This window comes from Engystomops pustulosus, chromosome 8 (assembly GCF_040894005.1).
Source record: "Engystomops pustulosus chromosome 8, aEngPut4.maternal, whole genome shotgun sequence".
NCBI lineage: Eukaryota > Metazoa > Chordata > Amphibia > Anura > Leptodactylidae > Engystomops > Engystomops pustulosus.
The window spans coordinates 74,738,978-74,766,750 of record NC_092418.1 but is presented as its reverse complement, the minus strand read 5'-3'; the positions used below and the strand labels follow the sequence as shown (position 1 = coordinate 74,766,750).

Genomic DNA, 27,773 nt, shown 5'->3' with positions numbered 1-27,773 from the left:
CATTTACTTAGATTTTACTTCAGTTGATCTTCATTCTCAGCTTTCATTTTCCCACAGTAGTTGAGCATAACTTTTAATAGATGTATAGTGGTAAATGAGCCAATATCCTTCCCCGGACACATTACAAAAACACATGAGGTGAAGTGGCCAACCCCTCTAAATAGATTTTCTAAAGCAAGTCTCAATGCTGGCTTCTCCCAGTCACCATATAGAATGGGAATGATATAAAACAATACTGTGCAGTTTCCAGCAGTTAATGGTATCGTTGCGGCTTGTGTGTAGTTGGCCTCAGGGACACAACCACTTCCTGCCATTGACAGACATCTGTACTTTCAGGATATCATGCAACCACTAAGCTGAACAAGCTCTCATGACTCTTCCCTATGAGCCTTCCTGTCATACCACTCACATCACTGGCTGCTTTTTCCGAGTAATGGGGCTGTTGATTTAATATTCTATTAATTAAATTATTAATAAAACAAATTTGTGTTGAATTATTGATTTTGCCTACAATTACAGCTGTGATTACTTGCATTCAAAACAAATCTATGTAACAATTTATCTACAAACACTCCTGAGAGGAGTCACTTTTTGATGATGGAAGGGGAACATCACTCTTTAGTGGCAATTTACATACAAGAATTTCTGTCGAAGATTTCTATAGTGTATATAGTGTACATATGGCCAGTTATAGACAAAATGTGAGCTGCAGGTACATTTCTACATGAGCTGCCTGCATGAGAGAGAACTGCTGGTGTCAAAGCCAAGACTTTCATCTTTCAAATGTCACTGGACACATGGTTCTAGTTGCTACAGAGCCCAAGACTGTAGCATCTGAAGTGACACTAACGCTCAAGCTTCTCCACGTGACTCATCTCAGGCAAATGTAACCGTCTTCAGCTTATTTACAAAAGATGTTAAGAGTATAGTTTATGAAGATAAAAAGGAGATTTTTTAACATAAAATTATATTTTATATTCTACTTCATAGTTCTTAGTTTACCAGTTGAAAAGCTGGTGATATGAAGCCACCTTCATAAAATATGGCAACTACTAAACTATTTTACCACTTATACCGTGCCTACTCTCTAATCTCTATGAAATATGACATCTTTACACTGGGAAAGATCTTGGCCTCCAAAGTTTGGTGTTTGGTTCCAAGACAGTGTGAAAGAAGGTAGCCGGTTATATGGGAATATCGGCCACTTATAGATTTCCGAAGGCAATCCTAATCATGAGGATCATGTTAGGCTCTAGGGATAAGATAAAGATGCTCACTCCCGCTAGAGCATACATGTATCCAAGGAGAAGAGCAGCACAGGAGAAGACTTGATGATACAAATGTCACATAGGGGTATACAATACAGAAGTCAATGAGCGGTAAGGGTTAAAAACTTTCTGGCTCATGCAGATGTCATCCATCCATTTTCCCTGCCCAATTCACTAATTTAATTTCTGAAAATAAAAAAACTAAAGTACAGGATGTATCATGATGTATGTTACTAGTAATAATGGAAAACAAGATGGTGATGCAGTCATTGGGGAATCATTAGAGGTCTCTGCACACGTCACTCCTGCTGCTTCTTCCCAACTCGCACAGGGATATGTGGTTCTCTGTGGCTCGTGAATTTTTTATACTCTCAAATCCATTTTCTTCCAGATGCATTTGTAACATTCAGAAAATAAGCTTTGGGTTCCAGGAGACTTTTAGACATCAAACATTACTTTGTTTTGTAGAGGTTTTTAGGTTTTATTATTTAAAACATAAAAGGTCACATAAAGATAAAACTGCATTATTTATAGTTTAGTCCAGTCCATGATTGGTACCATTTGTTGATTTTACACTCCATACCCTCATATTCTGGGAATTATGATAGACCGGTGCCCCCTGCTCTTTCGGATTTCTGTGTCCACCTCAGCAAATGACTCGAGGTGGACGCACCTGCTCAGTCTTACTTCTCTCTTCTCTTGCATTGTGTGCCAGCTTCTGTTGCCCCCTCCCTCAGTGCCTAGCATGTTGCACAGGATATACTAAGAGGCTCTCACCCTAGATGCATTCTATGCCAGGTGTGCTGTCTGGAGTAGAACTGTGCCAGGAAATATCACAGGCTATAGTTAAAGGGGTATTCTCCTCTGTGCGTTTCCTTTTAATTTAATTTATCTCCCATATATATGCATTTCTTCCAGTGGATGTTATTAAAAAAAATGTACCTGTGCGAACACAATAGTCATTTTGTCCCTGAGAAACAATATTGTAGTCCTTGGATATGACCACTCCTGCTGGAATGATTGCACACAAAAACTAATTGTTTTTGCATATGAAATGGCTAGAAGCTATTTTCCCCATACGTCCTATGGTAATGAACGCTGAATCCAGATGGTCAGGAAGACACCAAGCCGTGCATGTCGGGCCACTATTGGAAAAGTGCTGGGTGGTCGTATCAAAGGACAGCCATCTTGTTTCTAAGGGATTTTTTAAAGTAACCTGCAATTAAAGAAATGTTTATATAAAGTAGATGAATTAAATGTGAATGCTGAGAGGGGAATACCCTTTTTTTTTTAATTATATCTTTATTAGGTTTTTCTTATTATTAAAAACTTTTGACATACCAACAGCCCTTCGTGGGGCATTGTGGTTAAGTTGTTACATACGTTTAAAACAAATTGTGACAACATTTTCTTATACCTTATTCCAATTACCATCCAATTTCCCCATCCCATCCCCCCTCCCTCTCTTCCCCCAGAGATGCAACTGGCTTAACATCCTTTAGATATTCTGTTTGCTATCTAAATAAATATTATAGTTTAGATTACACCATAGAATGCTGATATTTCTTCCCTTGAAAATATCCTATTGACTATAGGTCCCCACGTTACCTTCCACTTCCCTCCGTTTTTTTTCTTGTATTCCCTATTTTTCTCCACCCATTGAAACAGAAATTCTTTCCACTTTCTTTTAACTTGTAGCAGTGTAGGCAAATGCATGGATATCCATTCAGTCAAGAGCATCTTTTTCACGGCCAGCCACATTAGATCTATCAATTCGTCCTTCTGTCTACCCAACCTTACCTCCCGATATTGGAAGATACTTCTCCATACGTCAGCTTCAACTTTTTCCCCTAAGACATATTCCAGCAACTGGTTTGCTGACCACCATAGTTTTCTCACTGGGTTACAGGACCTTGCACATTTAGGGCATACCCCTTTTAATGCACCAAAAACTGGGATGTCCAGGAGTTTTGACTTATCGATGATGTGTTTTTCTGTTCTACAAGCCATGATAAATGGACCTTGAGAAGCACAACTGGAATTCTTTGCATACCCCAACATTGAGGAATAGAAAGAGCAGGTGGAACTGTTCTACCATTTTTCCTGGAATATATAGATTTAGATACATACTAAACATATATTTGTGTTTACAGAAACGGGTCTAACTATAAATAATACTTTCATTGTATAAGCCGCACACTGCACCATTCTTCATATCAAGTATTTTGTCATTTGCTATGTAGGTTCCTGACAAATGCTCTAAAGCAGAAGTGGAGGAATCTTTCAATTTAGTTTTACCTTTAGTTTAGCTAAGACTAAAATAGTGTCTGCACTGGCCACGTGGAGGGTCACTAATGTCATTCATTGGAGTAGCATACTGGTGGACAGAACCAAGTGGACTTTGAGGAAGATAAAATAAGTAATGTTAATTATTTTTTATATTTTAGAGACATCCTCTCCATCCTCAGAAAACCCCTTGAAGACACTGTAAAACCACATGCATACTTATGATATTTCAGGCCATTTGATATTTTTCTCCCCTCAGTGCAATACATTCTAGTGACAGCTGCGGCAACAGGTAGTGCAGGATCATTGACTTGCAATGCAATTATTTTGCCTTCATTTCTCAAACAGATAAGCAGCTGAATGTTAATTTGGTTTCCCAAGGAAACATTAGAGGGAAAAGGAAAGTTAATTTTTCCGTATGACTCCAACCCAGTCATACGTTTCCTACTGTAGACACATAAATCAAAGTCTCCCTTTGTCACTGGGACCTAATGAACATGTTCATAAGGAGGGGCTGATATAATAAGTTAATAATTATAGCATGCCGTGAGCCTGACTAGACTTTACTACAGATCAGATGAATAATACATGATCTTGAAGTGAAAGGGGCAGATTTATTAATGCAGGTTTTCAGTTGAATTATATTGATGACCATCAACATAACTATTTATTTTTATATTATAGAAAGTAAAAAAACATATGGTAGTGTAGATAATGTGCCCTACATCATAAGCATGCCAATATTCACAGTATCTGTCATCTGAAGGTAGAGAAATCTTTATATGCAAATAAGTATTTGGGTGCACAATGGGTGTGGCCAAAGCATGCAAGCCCCCCTGCTCTACACTGAAACAATTTATCTACAAATACACACACAAAAAACCTTTTTGTCTGAGAGGAGTCACTTTTTGATGCTGGAAGGGGAACATCACCAACAGCTAGAACCATGCTTCTTCTTTGATGTCATTTACATTCTGCAGACTTCTATAGTTTATATATGGCCAGTTGGGAAGAAGTTGGGAATGTGAGCCGCAGGTAAATTTCTGACAAGGAAACGGCCTGCACGAGAGAGAACTGCTAGTGTCAAAGCCGAGACTTTCATCTTTCAAATGTCACTGGACACATGGTTCTAGTTGCTATAGAGCCCAAGACAATAGCATCTGAAGTGACACTAACGCTCAAGCTTCTCCACGTGACTCATCTCAGGCAAAAGTGACTTTTCAAGTAAGTAATTTAAGAAGTGAATGGAAAAGATGAACACAAACCTCTTTACTAGGGGAGAACTCAAGAAGAAGGTTGCATAATGTTGATGAAGCCACCACCAGAATATCATCAGGGGCGTTCTGTAAGACCTACAGAAAAGACGAGATTAGCAGCTTTAAATATTTTAGACGGATAGTGTATAGTTTAATGTAAAGAATCACTGTGGAATGAAGTCTACTTTTCATACAGTTTGTGATCCACTCTTGAATTTGTTACTGACGCCCTCTTAGGCGTAGACAGTCAATGTTTAATAGGGATCAGAGCTCCAGAACCCTTCCTTATTATCAGTACAAAAGGACCATAGGGAATCACACATTCATTAGTGATTTACCTTCATTAGGGGCTTCCACACAGCATGATCCTGAAAACTGGTACGAAGCTGTTGGACTGATCTGGACAAACTATGTAGACATCTAGAGAGGAATATACAGTTAGATACCAAGGGTTTGTGATTATTTTAGGTATAAGCATTTTTAAAAATGTTGCACAGAATAACTTTAAAGGAAATTTACCATCAAAATCAAGCATGATAAATCAGGGGAACATTAGCCATGGCCTCCTTCCTTCTAAAATCGACTATTAAAATGATGCTAATGAGCCAAAGTGGTTTTAGGGGGCATACAAGATACAAATAACAGAGATATGCTCAAAGCAGAACAAATACAAAAATATAAATCTTTTTTTAACATATGAGCAGAACATATTAGGCAAACGTCTAAAATCCCTAAAACCGCACATAAATACCCACTAGAAAACTGGTCCAATCACACTCCAACACCCTCACTTCCCAAAAACCATTGGCGGTGGTCCATGGTTTTTGTATCTACCTTGAATCTGCTCTGAGAATGTCTCTGATCTTTGTTGTCTTTCCAACATAAGAAGATAACCCCAGTCACAGTGCCTGGATCTATGAGTAAGTGTCCCCGGTTTATTATGATGGATTTTATGGTAGATTAGAGGTTCTAACATCATACTGATAGTTCCAGGAAAAGAATGGCGGTGGCGTTAGTGTAGCGTGGTATGTGCTGTAATGCTTTGTCTATGGGAATGAAAGCCATGGCTTTGCTGCACCAGGATGCTACAGAGAAAGTAGTAGTAGTGGGAATAAAGGAGCATGTACTGATTAATTCATACCTGACGGCAGCTAATCGCACCTTGACACTAGTTTCTGACAAGCCATTCACAATCCGGTCCATCATGTGCTCGGCTTCAATGATCTGGAGAGAAATGTTAATTCAGCATAAATAACATCACGGATATAAAGTCTGCCTGCTTTGCAGGTTTCATTCCAGCTTATACTAATACATCACGTACCTTACAGCTACAAATCCATTAAAAAGATAGATTCAAAGTGAATTATATTACAGTTTTATGTTCTGTCACTTTTATTAGTTGGTAACATCTAATATACTTTATAGACATCTAAAAGTCAAGCTACAAAGAACAAATTTACATAAACTACAGTAAGAAAGCTTAGATGTGTCATTTTATTAGTAAAAGGCGTTTACTATCAATTATTTAATTTATGGAAGCAGGATCCATGTGCGGGTCCATTGCATGGAATATCCAGTTACAAAAACTACCAGAACACCAATGTTCTCCATGAGTACCTCAACTTTCAATAAACGGAAGGAATCAGTGGTTCAGATGTGTTGTTTCTCCCACACAACACATTTTCTAGTCATTGTGTGATTTGTAATCTCTGTGCACTAGCAGTGTTCCCCTCTACAGGCTCTATCGGCAATATGCAGTTGTCTCGGAGATGCTTGGGTAAGGCCTAGTTGATGTGACTCACTGCTCCCCCTATTTAAAGCAAATCATTTCCATGTAATCTGATAATTCAGTGAGTTTCTGTTCATCTTGCTAGCAAGAAGGAATCCACATCAGTGTCACAATTTTATCAGGAATGGAGGGAGAATAAAAGTAGCCAAGTAAGTGGAGAAAGAAGTAATTTCCTCCAAAACAGCGCCCTGTGAAATTATTCTCCTCAATTTTTTCTACCTTTTGCCACATTTCGGACTTCAAACATAAAATTGTAATTTTTTGTTGAAGAATCAGAAGTGGGACACATTTGTGAAGTGGAATGAAATTTATTGGATATTTTAAACTTCTGTTTTGTAATATATATATTATTAGGCTCCTTTACTTCAGTGCAGTAAACTCACTCCAGGAGTGCAGTGAAGATCTCTGAATGATCCAATGTTGTCCTAAATGACTGATGATGAGAAATATAATCTCTGTATAAATCCACCTGCTCTGTGATAGTCTCAGGGTTCTGCATCATGAAGACCAAGGAGCACACAGGCAGGTCCCCGATATGGTTGTGGAGAAGTTAAAAGATGGATTTGGATAAAAAAAGATGTCATAAACTTTAAACATCCCAAGGAGCACTGTGCAAGTGTCATATCGTATGGAAGGAGGATCAGATCTCTTCAAAGCCGTCCCTCTAAACTTTCATCTCAAACAAGGAGAAGACTGATCAGAGATGCAGCCAAGCCGCCCATGATCCCTCTGGATGAACTGCAGAGATCTACAGCTGAGGTGAGAGAGTCTGTGCATAGGACAACAATCAGTCATACACTGCACAAATCTGCCCTTTATGGAAGTGTAGCAAAAAGAAAGCCATTTCTCAAAGATATTCATAAAAAGTCTTGTTTAACATTTCTACAAGCCAATGGGGAGAGACCACACATGTGGAAGTAGGTGCTCTGATGAGATGAAACCAAAATCAAACTTTTAGGCCACAACCCCAGATGATATGTTTGGCGTAAAAGCAACACAGCTCATCACCCTGAACACACCATCTCCACTGGTAGCGTCCTCATCGTTTGGGCTTTTCTTCGGCAGGGACAGGGAGGATGGTTAAAATTGATGAGAAGATGGATGGAGCCAAATACAGAACCATTCTGGAAGAAAACCTGTTGGAATCTGCGAAAGACCTGAGACTGGGATGGAGATTTATCTTCCAACAAGACAATGATCCCAAATATAAAGTAAAAATGTACAATAGAAGGTCCACAAATAAATGTATCCAGGTGTTAGAATGGCCAAGTCACAGTCCAGACCTGAATCCAATCGAGAATCTGTGGAAAGAGCTGAAGACTGCTGTTCACAAACGCTCTCCATCCAACCTCACTGAGCTCCAGCTGGTTTCCAAGGAAGAATGGGCAAGAATTTCAGTCTCTCGATGTGCAAAACTGCAAGTCGCTTGGGGTACGTCTCTGTTATCGCAGAAAAAGGAGGCGCTACAAAGTATTAACTTAAGGGGGAGATGGATAATATTGCACACCCCACTTTACAGTTCATTATTTTTTGAAAAAATGTAAAATATCCAATAAATTTCATTCCACTTCACAATTGTGTCCCACTTGTTGTTGATTCTTTACCAGTAAAAAAAAACCAAACAAAAAAACAGTAAAAATGATTACAAAAATAACAGTGTACAGTACATGAGCAGCAGAATATGACAATATAGATCAAAATAATGTATTCAGATTTAGCAGCTGCACATACAGGTTACATTTTTCTGCAACACTAAACTAAATGGTAATAAAAAAAACCACCATGTTCATACTCATTAGTATAATGAAATGTATAATACTATTCAGAAAGTGATAAATTGTAGTATTACAATGACAAACACACAATAGAATGAGTTCAATTACTAATTGCAGTATTGTATCTTCTTTTTACACACTCTGGGGTAAAATCAAAATCAAGAATAAAATTGCAAATAATTCTTACAGCTCACACCTCACCTCACATGCAATACAATTATTTGCAGTTATATTGTAAAGAAAAAAAATTATATAAACTGGTTTAGATACAAAGCGTGGAGAAGCAGCAGTCATATCACAAACACACCAGCAATACCAGCGCCAGCAATAGAGACACTTGGTGGGAGTCCAGTTCAGGATGTAACTACAAGTGATTTGTAAAATGTAATATTTCATGACCAGCTTGTTTCTGGACCTAAATATCTCGCTACTTTTTCACCCTCACCTTCCAAATGCCATCATACTAAAAAGAAAAAAAAATGATGGTGGAAGATTTAAAGAGTTAAGTTGATATTTAAAGGCACTAGTTTTGGGGTTCACTCAAATTTATTGACACAATCTTGAATAAATAAAAAAGTGAATATTTAATTCAACACGAGGGCTTGAACATGCGCTCATTGGATTGTATAATACAAAGTACCATCATACATTGTAACTATTACACTGGCATGTGCGAAAGACAGACCTGTGGGTGCTCATTGAGCCCTTGGTTGCCCTGCTTGGAAGACAAGTAAGCAAAATACCTAGGTCTGCCTTTACACAGCTGACCCCTGCCGGGACCTGCCGCAGTGTGGTGTCAAGCTTGAAAATAAAACATTTCCCATTGAAGATATCCAGCGAGTGCTGGGAATTTATTGTTACAGTTAACCTGTTATGTGCCGTGGTCGAACAAGCCTGCTAAGGCACTTAGAAGGCATGCCGCGGGGTGCCGCTGTATTTAAATGGTGGCTGGCGCCATCCATAGAGTTATCCAAAGACGCGGACTGGCACAGTGACAGCCGGCAGCCTATCATATATATCTACAATATACTGCAATACAGTATATTATAAAACTGATTAGACCATCCAGGGTTCAAGTACCCAATTGTTTTAAAAGTATAAAAAAAAAAAAAAGTTTAAAAAAAAATACATAAGAATTCAAATCAACCCCCTTTCCCTAGATCACATATAAAACTAAACAAAATCATAAATGTATTAGATTTCAGAGGGGAAATAGCACCGAAATGTCCGAATTGCCACTTTTTTGCAATTTTGCCTCCAATAAAAATGTCATATCAAAGAAGGGGGAGGACTTTTGAGGATGTGCAGAGGTGCAGAGGTTACCCATCCAACCAGGGAGAAGAGTATGAGCTTAAGATTGTGGCAGGGGCAGAGAAAATACCCCAGACATGAAGTCAACCGAGAGTCCATCCTAGATACCACGTGATGGAGCCAAAGCATTCACAGACTCGGGAGCGCACGTGAGAGATCATCAATAGGAGCCAGTGCTGGACTTTCAACTCCTGAAGCAATGTCTAAACCCAATCCATCCCTTGTAACAACATCACCTTCTCCAAAAACAAATTGTGGAATTGGGTATCAGTTCCTGTGGACAGCCGGAGATAAGCAAAATAGTAGCATCTTACATATGCAGGGGACTACGGGGGAGGTCTCGGGCAGGTGTTCGAAAAATGCCCCACCCATGGTTAGGGTAAATGTAGCTCTATGTACGGTAGGTGCGTGCAAAGAGAAGAACCGTGTTCCATAAGTGTGATGAATGTCAGTCATGTACGCCCTACACCTGTAGCAGGCCAGGGAAGGGATAATCCCCATATGGTAGCCCCACTGTTTAAAGGAATTGTACAGCAATTTTATACAGCATGACTGTTTTGTGAATCGTAATTAACTGCAATTAACTCCCAACTTTGTGCTATGTGTGATTATTGATTCCCTTTTGTATCAAGGTGTCCATAACCATTAGGCTGCATTCACATGTGGCGTTAACGCATTTGTTTAAAAAAAAGCTGCCTAATTAAATTGATGGTCACATTTGTGTTTACAAAACGCAACAGTTAACATAATTTTAAACACATGCCTTTGTGGATGCAATTTTAACACATACGTAAATGTTTACAACACTTTAATTAGGCAAATCTCTCTTCGGCTGTTAAATTGCATTGTGAAACGCATGCGTTAAATGCCACGTGTGAAAGCACTCTGCAGTGTTCACAGTATATGGTTACTCAGCACCAGAGCGGCTCTATTCACACATTCACATACCATGGATAGCACACAGCTCTGTGGATATTAAGTTAGGGTTATCAGTGATGAATCAGTTTTTCACATTTTTTTAGCACATAAAAATGTGCTTGGCCAGTGCAATAGACTGAACACAGAACAGCAGATGTGATTTATGATGCAAGGTGCCCCTGCCAGCATTGCAGCAGACGGGGACTCCTTGAATCATATTTCACTGATGCAAGGAGTTTACTGCATACAGACTATGGAATCTGACTAGCACACAGGTCCACTTCTTCCATGGACAGCACATGCTTGTATGCTGGGGGCCTAGGGCTGTAAATAAGTTAGAGATTTGCCCTTCATTCATTGGACTCATTTACTCTGGTATTAGTATGCATGTACACACAGATCAGTACAATGTGAATTTTCTGCTCGGCTGGTGGAATTATATATTATCTCAAAAGTCAGAAAATGTCTGGGGAAAACACTGAGAAAACACAAGACATCCAGTAAGTTATTCAGTGGAGATGACACTTTATTTCATTTTCCTCAGACATACATTGAACAAATGTAATCAATCAACAAAATATGTTTTGCAAGGTACAAAATTGGAAAATGCATGGAAAAAAAAATTATCACAATGTGAAAGACAGGCGCTCATAATTATGCATTTTAGTCGGTAACTGTGGCACTGCTATTTTTATTTATTTATTTTTTAGCGAATTGCATTATTATGCAAAATAAAGAACATAGAAGCAAGTTTCTATGACAACTTAATGGAGGTTGCACAGTACACTTTGTTCCAGTGTAAAACAATACATCATGCGGTTATTGCTTGCCTAGATCTGGTGACATGGGTCGAAAGTAGGGAGGGTCTTGTAATTACAGGTTGTCACAAAATGTTCAAACTCATTCATTCTACTTTTAAAAGGTTCTGCCCCTACTTTACATTAAAAAAATAAATAAATAAAACAAAAACAGGTGTTTGGATTAATTTGTATACATGTGTAAAAAATATTTATATAAAAAAAAATTTAAAAAAGGAACACTCCAGTCAAAATCATAGAATTGAATAATGCATGGTGCAGGGCCTGAAGGGAGGAGCGCGACTCATTTACATTGTATTCCTAGAAGCCAGAGTCCTGCTCCTCCCTGCGGGTCCCGTACCCATGTAACATTCACTGAATCAGCAGGAACTGGAGTGTTCCTTTGAAAACATACAAAATTAGAATGTAAAGCAAACTGTCAAAAAACACACACACACACACTTTCTGCAATGTATAAATCACTTTATACTAGGTGTTGTAGGCCCTGAAGCTAAGCCAAAAACAACATAATCTGCCAATTTGGTGGGTATACAAAAGGTATCTTAGGTTACTGGATAATATAAAAAATTCACACTACAAAACCAGAAATGAGTGTTACACATAAAGCTTAGCCCAGTGATGGCCAGCGTGTCGTCTCTGTTGGCACAACCATTGTTTCATTCTGCTTAGGGAATCATTGTGGGAAATCCCATCACATGACCACACAGAGTAAGGCTGCATTCACACGACCGTATATACGTCCCCAGTAGACAGCAATGGACGCACAGAGTGATACGGTGCCGCACGTACCACTCCGTACACAGGAAAAAGATAGGACATGTCCCATCTATCCCCATCTTACGGGCCGCAAGTAATGCATTGCAATGGAGACGGGAGGGGTCATCCCTCCTCCTCTCCATCATGGTTGCCGCATGCCTGCCTGGCCGTAGCCGTGCGGGCATACTTCTGTGTTAATGCAGCCTAAATGCAGATCTCAGGGATGGTCCCATTCGTATATTAAGTTTGTGGTAGGGTAGGGGGAATCATGAGAATACCATGAGAATAGACAGAAGTTGAGTTAATGACTCTGAGTTAATGTTGTTATGACTCTACAAGCCTAATGCACTAGTATTTAGAGTACCTATAAGATTTGTCTCTATGCCAATACATTGTCCTTTTTTTTCTTTTGTTTTTATAAAGCATTAAATTAACACAATTACATTTGCATAATGTACATGAAATAAGCATCTTCCTGCAGTCCATCTGTATGCTTTGGTTCTAAGTAGTAAAATCATCCTAAGAAAACCACTATGGGCCCCCCTGATTGGGGGCACCATAGTAAAGGACCCCAGTAAAGTAAAGGTCACTCATACACATGGCACCACTGACACAGGAGACCTCATATGCACCATTAAGATCTTCCATCACTCGTACCATAATAAAGACTAACGGATTGGTCTAAATGTCCATTAATTTCAGTAGACTTAATGGCTGCTAGTGTCCATCTGCACTTCTTCTGTTATTTAGGTATGACATTTTTGGAACATTTCATTCGCTTTTCGGATTCTTAAGAAATGTATAAGAATATATTAAATTCTCCCACCAGCTGTCCTGGAGTCCTGAAGTGAACTTTCTTTTTTGATGCATTTTAATGACTTTCACTGTAAATGTTTTAGCAAAGGCTCATAGGATTTGTTATGACATGTGCAGGGAATGGGAACAGATTTGTCCACTGTCTTCCCAAATAAATTGGATCTATTTATCTACAAAACTTGCTTCCAAGTCATCTTACTTACATTTGATTTCAATATTAATCTTCTTTTACAAGTATATGTCCATCTGCTACATCCAAACACAACAAGCTCTACACGATAACCGAAAAGGACACACAACTCACCCTTAGCAGACGCTGTAACTCATGAAAAGGGGTTGTAGCAGGTTTTGTGGATATTCACTATCCACACTATTGGACAGTGATTGTGATAAATAAGTGTTTTTTTTTTTTTTGTAGTTTAGACACCAAGTGCCAATGTGGAAATTTAAGCAGTAACTTATTGCTGATTTCAATTGTATCAGCATCCAGCGGACACCAATACAGTATAAAAAAGGGAGAGAAATTCCTATTATTATTGTAGCTTCCCTCCAGGATCCCCAGGACAGATAACATTGTAGGGTTGATAGCCGAAGTTTCAATGATAATCCAGGTCTGTCCACACCATCTTGTTCCGCCTTCAGTGCCAGGCAGCCAAGGATCAGGATGGCCTGGCATCATCCAGAAAATCAGTTTTGAAGTGAGATGTAAATTGGCTTTTGGCAGTCAAACAGGCGGAGTCTGAAATCAAGCTTTCCCTACCTCCCCATTCACTGTAATTGATGGTCCGGTGTCCATGGACATCATTGACTAGATCTAATGAAGTATGGGGCATGATGTCAATCACAGCGGAGGTGGTGTTCAGAGGCAGGGAGAGCTTGACTTTTTAGTATTAAATCTCTGTCTCCCTGACTTTGATGCCACCAAGAGCGGCCATAAAAGAAACATCATCAATAAGCTATTCAGCCGCTTGGCATCATACTGGTAGTGGTTTATTTGGCCAATTTCTGTTGACAGGTTCCCTTTAAGCATAGTAATTATCATGAAGAAAATCTCACTGAAGCTTCAGATATATATTGGCCAAGTTGTAAAAATTGGAATAGTGTTGGCGATGACAGTAAATTCAGAACCTTACAGAAGACAGTGCAGTCTTTACTTGGGACTTGGTGCTCATAGGGATAATTGGTATCCGCAACTTCAGTGATAACATACTTATAAGTGGGTAAAAAAAAAAAAAAAGCATTCTGATATACTACTAACACCATGGGAGTAAGGAGAATACTACAACAAAATCAAATCATTTCAGTGAACGGAAAGACTAGCCCTTTACATGTTAATGTGAACATAAAAACATGACACCTCATATCTAAAGGCTCCATAAAATCCATTCACATTAAGCTAAATACACATGTGATCTCTTTCACAGGATCCACTGGGTGCATAAGACAATCGAAAGAACAAGGCCTATGTGTGATCACAGCTTGTGACCTATCTAGTAACTAAATATAAAAAGCAAGTTTCTCCTCATCCAACAAATTAAAAAAAAAAAAAAAAAAGTACAGTACGAATAAAAATTGTTGATTAAAAATTAAAAAAATAGCTCAATTTCTGGATATTATGGTTTACAAATAAGGTGCTGGACTTGTCAGACACAAACACTAGAGAAGAGGCATACATGGATCAAGAAAGTCAACTTCAATGAATGAAACAACTACAGAATACAAAAAAAAAAAATGATAAAAACAGGTTTGTTTTATGTGCAATGAAAATAGGCCATTATATTTTTCAGCTTGAGGCATCATTTTTTTAAGGGGAAAACCAGGAATACATTAGAAGACAAAATATTTGTACCTTTCATGTTTTGTCCCATTCCTAAGTTTTGGTTTAAAAATGTGTATCAAAAATATGTAAAATCCTGTAAAAGTTGAGATATCAGTTCACTATAAAATGCTACGGCAAGTGTTCCTATCAATGGGAAATAGAAGAACACAGAACACGGTGTGTAATTAGATACTGAGTCAAATGTAACCCCTTAAAGGGAACCTGTCATGGGCCTAATAAACCCCTACAAGTATGTTGTCAAGCAGCTTAACACCTTCTAGTTTTGGTTTCTTTCATGGCTCAGCGTGGTTCAATCACTCAGAAAATAAATTGTGAAGTGAGATGTAAACTGGTATAAAATGAAGGAGACACATTGAAGTCAAGCTCTCCCCACATTCCCCCATGTGATTGACATCATGCACCTCACTTCAGGAGATCTGCGTAGCGATGTTTCTGGATTCAGGGCTATCAATTACAGTGAAATGGGCGTTCTAGGCAGGGAGAGCTTGACTTTAGTGCTAAATTCTCCACCTTCTTGACTTACAAGTCAACTAATTCACATCTCACTTCAAAGCTGATTTTCTGGATGATGCCACCATATGGGACCATGAAAGAAACATTATCTGGAAGGTGTTCAGGATGACAACACACTATTAGTGGTTTATTAGGAGGATATCTGCTGACAGGTTCCCTTTAAGAGCAGTTCGAAAACTTCTTTAGGCCAGCTACAGACAAACGTGCTGGGTCCATAGAATTGGGCCTCTAACGTAGGTTTAATTCCACATATTAAAGAAATTGCACAGTCCTTGCATCATACAGAAATACGATGAAACGCCTCCCTGCAACGACTCATAGTACTGCTGCTGCAGTTTGGCTGGCAGAAAGGGAGTCCTTGCATCATATTCCTGTATGATACAAAAACTCCTGTCCTGTGCAATATGTTCAGTCAATGGGACCAACATATGGGTCTGTTTCCACAGCTGTGACACCATCTCCAAAAACACTCAGGCAGGAGGAAGTCATGGTAAACACTGCAAGTTATAGCAAGCGAGAGGGTCGGGAAAGGGAAGCGAATAATGAGAAAAGGCGTACAAAGAAAAACAAACTCCTATCCCTCCTTGCAGAGTACCATTCCTTGTGCACACAGGCAGGATTTACCTCCTTATGCCAACCTCACGCCATGTAGGAGAGGTGGGGACTCCCACCCAGTGCATTAGTTAGAGCCGCTAGCATAATGTAGCAGAGCTATATAAATCCCACAATGAATAGTTGTTGGCCACTCTTTCCAGTTGTAAAAGGCAGATGTCACAGAGAACCAAAGGATCGGACATGTTAAAACTAAAACACCCTAATCCTTCTCTCTCCTGATACCTGCCATGGGGGAAATGGCAAACACATTACACTCGTATTCGTAAAAGGGCCGGCAAAAGGGGTATATGACATATCCACAGGACTTGTCACAAGTTTATCTTTCAGACGACACAAGCTTTTTGGAATTTCAGCAACCTACCAGGCCTTCAGTCCGACTACATGACTATTCTGCCAACTGGTAACAGGTCTGTAGAGCACAATGTGATCATTGAAAATACAGGGTGAACAATGAAGACTTCTTACACCCTTGCATGTGTGATGCGTCCAACACGCTTTACAATCGCAGCCTGTGCTGGCTGGAACGTCCGGCCCGACCACTGACAACCGGAACTAAACTGACATGCATAGTCCAGTTCTGGTTGCTCAGCGTTTGGGCTGAACCTCCAGCCAACATATACCATATGAGTGAATATGTGATCTGAGTGAAATTGATCATGTACTTATTACGTGGTGCTACAAAGCCGAATCCCCACAGAGCCACTTCCCATCAGAAACAATGAGCTTTATTTTCACATGAAACATTAATGTAAAATATAAAATGTGCACAAACCGCAAAAAGCAGACAAGATGCAACATATTTCTGTACATTAGACACTGATATGTTATGAGAAAAGAAACATCACAACAGATGATATTGGAATGATATTAGTCTCTAATATTACTGCATATCAGATCCCAGCATCTATAACAGAACATGAGATTTGTCCTTCATGTGTCAGCAAACCAATGTGGGCGCCATGTAAAAAGTAACATGTGCAAGGCTGCACCAGTTACCACCCCTGATTTGGCTGTTTTATGAAATAATTATACACCCCAGGGAAAGAATGTGGGCCATATCGTCTTAGAAGGGCAGATACATTGGTCAGTTTGTGAATTACGGACTGCCCAACGTTCTGTGTCACAGACTGACCCAAATACCGGTGCACGGGGCCGTGTGTATCATGGTGATATATGATACAAGGAGTCCCTGCTTCCTTGCTGAAATGGTGAATACAGTTCAGCGCTGTTGTTCTACAAGGAAGGAGACTCCTTGCATCATATATCACTATTCTGAACACTGATGAGTCCATGGAAAAGGACACTGTGGTCCATGATTTAGATACCAACCACAGAGGTGTGAATAAGCCCTAAACCAGTGAGTGTTTTCACTACTATCCCCATATAGAAAAAACTGAGGGCAATAAAGTATTCAAAGATCTGATAGCACAGACAAGCAAAGTGCTGTTTGCACGTCCATGAGCTTCTCCTACACAAAGTATTCCTGTACCGTCACTAAAGCGGGAACTTGTCACCTCTCCTTCCAGCAAATACGGCTAATTTCCAAACTCATAAAGCAGAAATACAGCATGGTTAAGTGGAGGAGCAACGCCATGTTATACTAGGTATCATCAGGTTTGCCATCAACAACATTGGGGCAGGTAAACTATTACGAATACGTCCTGTGACATTGAGACACATCCCTTTAAGGAGGCCTCTTTACAACGTAGTCTGTTCAGGATGCAGATTGTGCAGGAGAAGGACGTAAGATATGCGTCGCCATAAGACTATCCTACTTTCCCAATGGCCTCATGATATGATTTTGTTAACCTTCAGTCTCTGCCTTTGGCTTTACACATCACAGTCAGTGTTAATTCTCTTCCTGGAGATTTTTCAGGTGGGTGTCACACCCTGTCTGCTGGCAGGAGGCTTTCCCTCTCCCTGACTCACCTTCTTCCGGATGTCTTCATCATTGGCTCCCAGGGATGCATATAACTTGAAGGCGGCCTGGCGTAGCTCGTGGGCATGCTTTAAATCATGGTCAAGCTGATGTTAAAAAAGAAAGAAGGATAAGAAAGAATACAACAAGATCTAATACTAGACTCTACATTAGCCACTCTGATAAGACATCCAAACAAGCAGTAGCACTGGTACTGGCCATGCCAAGTCTGCTGGGACCGGAGCTCCGGCTATAACCCAATATTATGGCACCTGTCAGCTCTCCAGATCAGTACACGTCAGTAAATCACTTTTTAAAAGTTTGAAATGTTTTTTTTTTTTGATGGAGTACAGGCAGTCCCCAAGTTAAGAACACCCTACTCCTAGTAGCAAAGGGACCTCTCAGCCCACTGTGACCCTTGGAGAAGATTTCTGGATGCTGATAATTTTTTTGGACGTTAGCCATACCCAATTATCAATAAAGCTTTACTGTTAATCCTTGTTACCTTGACAGCCCAAAATTTTGAAAATCCAATTGTCAGAGCGATTATACTTACAAGTTACCTGTTCTAACTTACACACAAACTCAACTTAAGAACAAACCTACAGAACCTGTCTTGTATGTAACCTGGGGACTGCCTGTATACATTTTTATCATTAAAAAATGCTTTCAACAGAGATGATCCAAAACGGATGTGATTATGGATGAATAAAGTGGGGAACCCAGAATGCAACATAAAAAACCTTGTAACAGAAAATAGCGCCCCAAAGCAACAAGTTTTCACGATTTCACTACACATAAATATAAACCAAAAGCTTATACAGTCCCCAAATTGTTAGCAAGGAAAATGTCAGCTTGTCTCGCAAAACTGACACCTTACATACTCCATACACGAAGTATGAAAAAATAACTAGCGTAGGCATAATGTGGCGGAAAAGAAATGCCTTTTCGTACAAAAGGTTTACATTTTTTTGAATCTATTAAAACATAAAATGTATATAAATTTGGTAGAACCGTGACCACAACGACCATGAGAATGAAGAGGAGGGGTCAATTGGGGTGCACAGTGAAAATCCTAAAACTGAGCAGAGAAAATGAAACAAAATGCATTTTTTCATCAATTTCATGGCGTTTGGAAATTTCTTTCCTAGTACACGGCATGCGATATAAAATACTAACACTAGGAAGTACAAGTTGTAAGGCTGGGTACACAACACGTATTTTGTATACGGTAAGCCTATACGTCAGGAAGGCACCCGATGTATAAGCTCAGCCATACAATGAGAAATAGTGGGAGGAAGAAGGCATAGTTGTTGCATAAGACTGACCACTAAACATTCTACGTCTTTCCATCCTGCTCCCTCCGCCTGAGGGACATATGCACATAGAGGAGAGCGGCTATGGGGAGCAGATGCAGCCGACTTACATACATGTGCAGGAGGGAGGACCCGGTGATGTCACTGTCCATATTAGGCGCTTACAAATACATTACAAAAAACATGAGGTAAAGTGGCCAACCTCTTTAATAGCTAATACAAGTATTTACTGAAGCAGACATATCAGAAGAGGTGACAGGTCCCATTTTGAAGAATTCTTCATTTTCTTAACATTTCTTCAAATGTCAGGAGATGACCATCTACAGACAAGGCTGAGCATGCAGGAAGGCATTTATTAAACTCTGCTACCCCGCAGGAGTGGTTACTGGCATAAAATACCATCACTGTAGCTATAGGGTGTGTGGACATCAAACACCACGCTTACATTAACAAGGTACCGCACAAAGGTCATGCGGAAAGTATTCAGACACCTTTACATTTTTCTTTGTTTCATCGCAGCCATTAATGCTCATTAATGTACACTCTGCACACCATCTTGACAAAGAAATCACAGTGCTTCTAAGAGCTCTTGAGAATCATGAGGTCTAAGGAACTGCCCAAGAAGCTCAGACACAGAATTGCGGCAAGGCACAGATCCGGCCAAGGTTAGAAAAGAATTTCTGCAGAACTCAATGTTCCCAAGAACACAGTTGCCTCCATAATCTTTAAATGGAAGAGGTTTGGGAAGGCCACAACTCTTCTACCTGGCCGTCCAGCCAAAACTAAACAATTGTGGGAGAAGAGCCTTAGTGAGAGAGGTAAAGAATATCCCCAAGATCACTGTGGCTGAGCTCCAAAAATACAGTAGGTAGATGAGAGAAAGTTCCATAAAGCCGATGGAAGCCTCCCCTCAATGCAACGTCAAAATACGCGTTTCGGTCCAGAACATGGACCTTCCTCAGACAAAACATAACGATATGAAGACTCATGAGCTTGGAGACCATGGCCATGAGATAGTTCAGTTTTTATTGTTTAATAAATTACCAAAAATTCTACATTTCAAGCTTTTTTGTCCAGATGGTGCAGAGTGCACATTAATGAGCAGAAAAAGAGAAAACTTTTTTGATCTTACCATTCTGCTGCAATGAAACAAAGAGTGAAAAAGTTAAAAAGGTCTGAATACTTTCCATACCCCCTGTACAAATGTCCTACCTATTGGGGGGTTACAAATAAATTGATAAACAGAGAGAAGGCCTTGGCCATAGGAAGCATGACCACAAAGAGTATAAAAAAAAAAAATGATGAATGATTGACAAGTGCCCTCCTGTAAATATATATAGAGACCCATCAATCAAGGCGTGCATGGCAGAGGAAAGCACCACAATGCTCTCATCTCCCTGCACCCATCAGGCTTCGGAAGAGCCAGGTTTTACTCAAGGCAACGCCATCCAAATTTCATGCTGGCTGTTCAGAAAGCATCACATTTTTTATGGGATCCATTTAGAATTGTTAAATAGAAAAAAATAATAATTCTTGGGCTAATCTGTTCTCAAGGAAACATTTCTTGATGGGTTCAAATATTTTTTAAACTAGGATAGGATCATCCAGGTAGAAATTAAGACGAATTTCAATCCACAAAATCTACACAAGATTCATGGACGTTTTAAGCTCATTTACATTAAAAAGGGAAGCTCCTTATAATAATGGCATGTAACATGGGAATGCAGATCAGTAAATACAGTCGAAGAAAATCTACCATCAAAATCCATCATGATAACCCAGGGACACGTACTCATAGACCAATGATAACAAATATAACAAGATTACCCCAGTCACAATGACTGGATCTACATCCTTCTAAAATCAACTCAACCTCTTCACATTCCGTAACAGTACAGCGCAGAGATGTGAATGATGTATGAAGAGGGCTCAAGGGTGGCACATTGTAAGAAATACTGTGTAAAAACACCATATACTGCAATACAGTAGTATTTGATAGTGAGGATCAGACTGTCTAGGGCTAAAAGTAGACCCCCCTTTTCTAGAACTGAATAAATATATTAAAAATAAATAAATAGTAAAAATTACAAACATGTTAGGTATCGCCGCGTCCCAAAATGCCCGATATATCAAAATATTAAAAAAACTGTTATTCCCGGCGGTGAACTGAAAATTGTGCCCAAATGTGCAAACCCCCTCAAAATGATAGCAATGAAAACCTCAGCTCATCTTGCAAAAAATGAAGTCGTACACAGCTCCATACACCGAATTATGAAAAAGTTATTAGCGTCAAGATTTTTTTTTTTATGTAGACATTGTTTTAATTTTTTAAATGCATTAAAACACAATATAATATGTGTAATATGTAATATATAATATGTATGACAATCCCACCGATCCAAACAATAAAGTAAATTTATCATGCACAGTGAAAGTCGTACAAACGGAGACCACAAGAAAGCGATGCTAATGCTTTTTTTTCAAGATTTTTGAAGGTGGGGAGCAAAAAAAGTAACAAAAAAAGGCTGCAACGCAAAGGGGTTAATATTATGATCCTCTGAATGTTATTAGAGCCCCTCCATGATGTTACACTGTGCATTCCCCCCCCCCCTCCGACTGTGTGCTGAATCTTCGTCTGCTGCAGTGAGATTACAACAGGCAGAGGGCGAGACCGTGTAACAGCCTGTGAATCTACAGCATAGAGGGGCTCTGAGAAATCACCACCAGAGCCTTTTAGAACCATTAGAATAATTCTAAGTTGATTTTAGAAGGAAGGAGGACATTGATAACAAATACAAGATGATAACCACAGTGAGGGTCCCTGGTTTACTTTATTTTGATGGTAGCTTTTCTTTAACCTGCACTATCCTGTATTACCTTTATATTTTGGTCATTGTAACTAAACATTATTGTTTTCAGTCCCCTCCATTGCAGCATCAGCTAGCGCCTCTTGCAGCGTCCATTTGGCTGTTGTCACGTGATGTATGCTAATGGAGGTCACCGATGTTACCGGAGATTCCCTCAAATGCCACCATATCACAACAGCTAAATGGGAGAGTAGCAGCCACGTTAGAATCATAGTTGAACCAAAGCTTGTATGTGAAATCAGACAACCCCTTTAATTAACCTTTTTTCATCCAGCCACTACATCTCTAGTTTCTGGCCAGTGAAGCTTCCCTCTAATGCCTACACACTTTGGGGTGACTCGCTGTATCAATTTCCTCATCTAATCATTTTGCATGTATTTATTTTAACCAATGAAACAAAAGTTGTATACAGCACTTTTATAAGACGTGTCTGTGTAGTGGCTCTGGTTTCCTCTTTTAGATGTGGCCTCTCCTTCTGTATGCACTAGTCCTGCCAAACCATTTCTGCAAGATTGGCCTATTCCAAATATAGTGGCCTCACCAATAAGCCAAATTCAGAAGATTATGCTTGCAACAATTCAGGCAAACATAAGGACATACTGTATACATAAACAGGTAGTGTGCCTTTTATGAGGAATGCACATCGTTTCACTCAAGAAATGGGTAAAATTGGGAGCTTTACTTTAAAATGCAGGCAAACTAGATAGGCTAGATGGGAACACCCAAAATATAAAACAATAGGGAAAGTTTAAATGACAAAAGGGACACTCAGCCATACGGTATTGGTTTTTAGACCACATATGCAAATAAAGGAGCTTTAGAGGGATCCTCGCAGGTAATTTCTGCTTCCATACAGCTTTTCTGTATTGAGGAAGAAAAGAGGAACATTGGGACACAAATGAATTGGATCTGGGGCAGCACTTCTAAGTACAAATCAGTGTAGGAGAAGGAGTCCCATCAGTATTTACTCAGATCATATTAAGCAACATATCACAAATTATAAAGGACTTGTAGCTTTCGGGGTTCTTTATGAGCACATTATAAGCTGCAGTGATGCCACATACATTCAAGCACCTACCTAGCAAACTGTACAAGTAATATTTCCATACTCACCTTTTCCTCTGAAGTCGCTGCTGAGACAAGTTGTGTTTGCTGGGTCATTTGTGACAGTGGAAAGGTTAGAAAGGCTGCAGTGCACTGGGACTCATCTATAGCCCCTCTGGAGTCTGCGTCCTCAGTGTCAGATAGCTCGGTTTCATGGTGCTGTAAAACACCAGGGAAAGAAGAGGGGGAAAGAGGACAGGTTTGTGCTGACTACTGAGCAGAAACCCAGGGGACTAAAGTGTACCCTCTGTGCACTGCAGTCTAGACATACAGGCACAAGTCAGTGAAAACATCTGGGAAGGGGGCGCCTAGGGCACAAGAGTACATCACATTTTGGTGGGAATATGTTATTTGAAGGTAATCTTCCACCGGGTTTCAACTCGATCAACAATATATACCCGTATTCACACTGTTGGGAGCTGTTTATTATAGAAGGGTTAAAAAGATAGATTAGACTTATACAATTAACTTTTATTTTATATAAATGAAGCAGGAGTGCTTTGGGGGAGGGGTCGTCACCACAGCCCCTACAGGCTACGGCTCACACATACTACCCCATTGAATCACTTGTGACCGCCCCACGCCCCTCCCGCTCTGTGCCAGGAAACTAACCAGCAGCGTAAATGGTTAATAAAGTTAAAATCCGGTGGTAGATTTCCTTTGAATGGAACTGTAGAAAAACTGCTTACGATCTCAATACATTAGCAGCACATATGCATTATTTTCCATTAAAGAAACATATTGGGGAACTAAGTTGTAGGTGACTGGACTGCCACATATTCCAATTCAGTCTTTAAAAGGGGTCGTCCAAATTAATACTTGGGAAAACCCCTTAAAGATCCCAAGTGATTTAGGGTAAAGTGACTGGGAAGCCAAATTCTCCAAGTTTCTCTACTGGGGAAGGTGGCGGGAGATATATTACTGTGCACAAGGAACTAATTCAAAAAAAGGCTGTGGTTTCTATATCAGTGGTACACAATACAAATTGTAGAGGATCTGTCACCAAACACAAAATGCTCAAAAGACATTGAGGAATGCAGCTGTGCCCCAGGGATGGAGAGATAGATAGAGACAGATCTGGGGCACAGCTGCATTCATTAATGATATGTATGTATCCATCCATCCAATGGTACCCAAAAAGACAGGACCAGCAGTGGCTTTTCCATGCAGAATTTGTGAAATGCAAGTCATGTGCCAGTTACCACTTCTTTGACATCTATGGGGGGCATTTGTAATGCCTTGTATGCAAGTTTAAAGTTGTACATCAATTACATTCCAGTCAGCCAAATTTTCTACAACCTGCGTCAAAATCCTGGTGCAGGTAATAGCAGAATTCTATGCCCAGATAGGCCCGATGTAAAATTCATCCAGGCGTTAATAAATACTACGAGGTTGGAACCACTTATTATATCCGCCAGTTGTCCTCCAGCTGGGGGAATATTAGGAATGGGGTTTTTAAAGACACTGCGCACAGTACAGGAATTAACATCATCGGCTATTTTAAAATTCACAACATTTCAATTGACTGATCTTACAAGCTCTGCGCAGAGCTGCGTAATCTGGGTGCACTATATAAAGGAATGATTAATTTCCTGCTGCAGATTTTCAGATTAGAGAAGACAAAAATTTGTAAAAATCAGCAGCAACTTACAGCCCAAAACCAGTGTGTAAATGTATATTTGGAATAGACCTGCAGACTGGGTTAATTCACACCTGTGTAACTAACCCAGGAAGCAGTAACTTTTTATATTTTCCGAGTCCCAAGTGCTTGAGTAGCAGGAGGTTGGTTTTTTTTTGTTTTTTTAAATACCTAACAAACATTCCATTACGGCTTTGCTCCAGGCTTTGTAAATGGTGACAGGTCCTCTTTTTGGAATAAATGGTCAGCTCTGTTTGCTAATATTTGGATTCTCCTGTTGCTAAGCAGAACTATGAGGTTCTATAGGTATAGACTACAAGTAAAATGTGCATGTAGTTTAGTTCTACAGACACCCGGCATTACAGACTAAGGGCTCATTCATACAAACGTGGAGCTATATATTGGTCCACATTGACGCCTATGGCATTTGGTCACGGTGCTGCTTATAAAGAGAGATTAGCAGCGTTCACTCCCCCCGCCCCCCTCTCTCCTGCGTGCGGCTGTGTGAATGTACCCCAAATATAGCATTTGTCTGTCTCTTGTAAATGGAGACAAGGGGAAGACTATACTTAGAAACTGTAGTTGACCCATAAGAGGTTTAAGTGAAAATTTAACTCTCTAAGTGTAGAACCCAGGCGAAGCACATGGCCGGGTGGATAAGGGAAAGGTGCAGCGCTCCTCTCCATAGGAAGCTGAGCGGCCCCAACTGCTCTATATTTGGCGGTGTGTAATAGACCTAGACACTTTATGCAGCCAGATCACTGCCCCTAATATGATTATGTGAATAGAGCCTTACAAATATTGTTTGCAATTATGAAGAAAAGTGTGAATCCTATGCAGGCTACCTACCTTCTAAGCATTACATGGTGCTTGCAATGTAACGTTGTTTTGTTTGTGAGCGGCTACATGTCGCTATGTTTCAATGGGCTCCTACACACAGAAATATTTTCCACAGCCCTGTATATGAGCCGGATAGTCGAGCTGCAAATTTTGGAGCAGCTTCCTACTGTCAAGGGCACACTAGCAGATTTCACACACTGACAGAGGACCCCAGGTCCATTAAAATTTTAGTCTGTGAACGTTCACAGCCTGATAGACAGTGGATACCAAACTCTGGTATCCACTCATGTTTCCTAATAGGGTACATGGACAGGTGTCTGCCTAAGCCTGGTCTGTGTGTGTAGCCTTAATATGTATTAAAAGAAGATGGGAATATATATCTGCTGTGTTATTTTCTTGGTTCTGCTCCACATCTGGAGAACAATTAAATTGTCAAATCATTGTATAACAGGCAACAAAGAAGCCCCACAGAACCCATAGACTTTAATGAAATGGGTATCTGTCACAGTGCCCATCATAAAGTGTGTCCTGTTGCACCTTTTGGTCCAGCAGTTTTGACTGAACCGGTGATAAAAGCTTGTAATAAAGCTCCCAATGCAAATGTAAACACAGGCTAATGCATACTATATGTTTGTACTGTGGAAATAGGACTATACACACCCTCTTAATATCAGTGATGGCACTAACTGAGCTGGGGTACTTAAAGTAGTCGGCCAACATGGAGATTAGGTGGTCTGTAATGCTGGCAATCCGCTGCAGTTCCACATCGGGCTCAATAAGATAGGCTAGCGTTTCTGCTCCCTCCACTCGCTCCTCCAAAAGGCGTTCTTTGTTGCACATTCGTACCAAACAGGGAAGAGTCTGAAAGATTAAATAAATGTGAGAAATGTATATAATTAATTAGGTCACCTGAACCCAAGTTTAAGGCATCAGTCATATGCAATAAAACACGAACCCCAGCGTTTCCTGAACAAGGTAAGGTAAAGGGTTACCAAGTCACAACAAGTTGTGTGGATAGGGGATAGCGTGCTGATAAGTGGTGGTACCCCCATAGATGACCAGAATGGGGGTCAGTTGTACGGTATGGCAACCCTTTATACTATAAGACATTCCGTCACATTTCTAGGTGGTGTTATAGCCCACAGTGATCATATATTCAATGTATAAATAAGATATTATAACAAAATATTATAGGAAAATGTAGAATTTACAATAAATATTTTCCACAAGAATGTACATTAATTAACTGAAAGGATCCTTTTAGGTAGGGGCGAACACTACTTAACACCTTCATTACTGCAGGGAGTCAAATTGCAACATTAAACCCGTCGGCTATATACGTCCTAGTAGCGCATGCCCCATGCAGAAAGAAAGTTTATAAAAGTCATGTCAGTGACCAACTTCAAACAGCCACATCTCCTGAGCCGTGGCACTTAGAAATATAATTTATGTGTCATTGTAAACAGAAGAAGCTCCCCATATAATATCATTTATATATTTTTGTAATAAAAAATAGGATTTTGATGTCCAGCTTTCTATTGCCGATTGCAACTTTAAGAGTGGATAACTCCGGTTCTGTTAAGCTTCTTTGCAAATATATATTAATACATATATACACAGATGACCCCTCTGCCCACTGTGACCTCTGGTGAAGCTCTCTAGATGCAATTACTATAGTCCCAGGCTGCAATGATCAGCTGTAAGGTGTCTGTAATGAAGCTTTATTGATAATCCTTGGTCCCATTCCACAAAAAATTTAGAAAAGCCAAAAAAGCAAAAAATTTGTCTGGAGCTACAATTATAAAATATACAGTACCGACTTGCATACAAATTTAACTTGTGTACAAACCCAAGGAACCTATCTTGCTTGTAACCCGGGGACCAAATATATAAATTTTTTTAAAGATGTTTGAAGTGTGCCCCCCTCCAGCCTGTCAATGAAGGCAGAATATAGAAGAGACTGCAGGAAAGACTTTCACTTTGCAGAAGTACATGCACCCTCTGCCCCTGTAGCTGAACCTGGAAAGGGTGATGGCATAATCCTGTACATACTTATTACATATTTTGTTAAAAGTTGTTACTTTTTTTTTTTTTAAAACAACTTTAGGAAAAATTACAAAAAAAAAAT

General features: G+C 39.7%; 1 protein-coding gene across 2 annotated transcripts in view; it reads right to left on the bottom strand.

The window, feature by feature from the left end:
* The window catches only part of ARMC8 (armadillo repeat containing 8), a 51,179-nt gene that overhangs the window by 6,931 nt on the left and 16,475 nt on the right, over positions 1-27,773 (bottom strand). Inside the window, exons 11-16 of one of the 2 annotated variants that reach the window (XM_072121259.1) lie at positions 26,306-26,506; positions 23,176-23,325; positions 17,891-17,986; positions 5,952-6,034; positions 5,149-5,230; positions 4,820-4,906 (exon numbers count right to left, since the gene is read on the bottom strand). In XM_072121259.1, coding sequence (XP_071977360.1) covers positions 4,820-4,906; positions 5,149-5,230; positions 5,952-6,034; positions 17,891-17,986; positions 23,176-23,325; positions 26,306-26,506 — 699 coding nt within the window. The remainder of the gene's footprint in view (positions 1-4,819; positions 4,907-5,148; positions 5,231-5,951; positions 6,035-17,890; positions 17,987-23,175; positions 23,326-26,305; positions 26,507-27,773) is intronic. The other variant, XM_072121260.1, reaches the window with a different exon arrangement.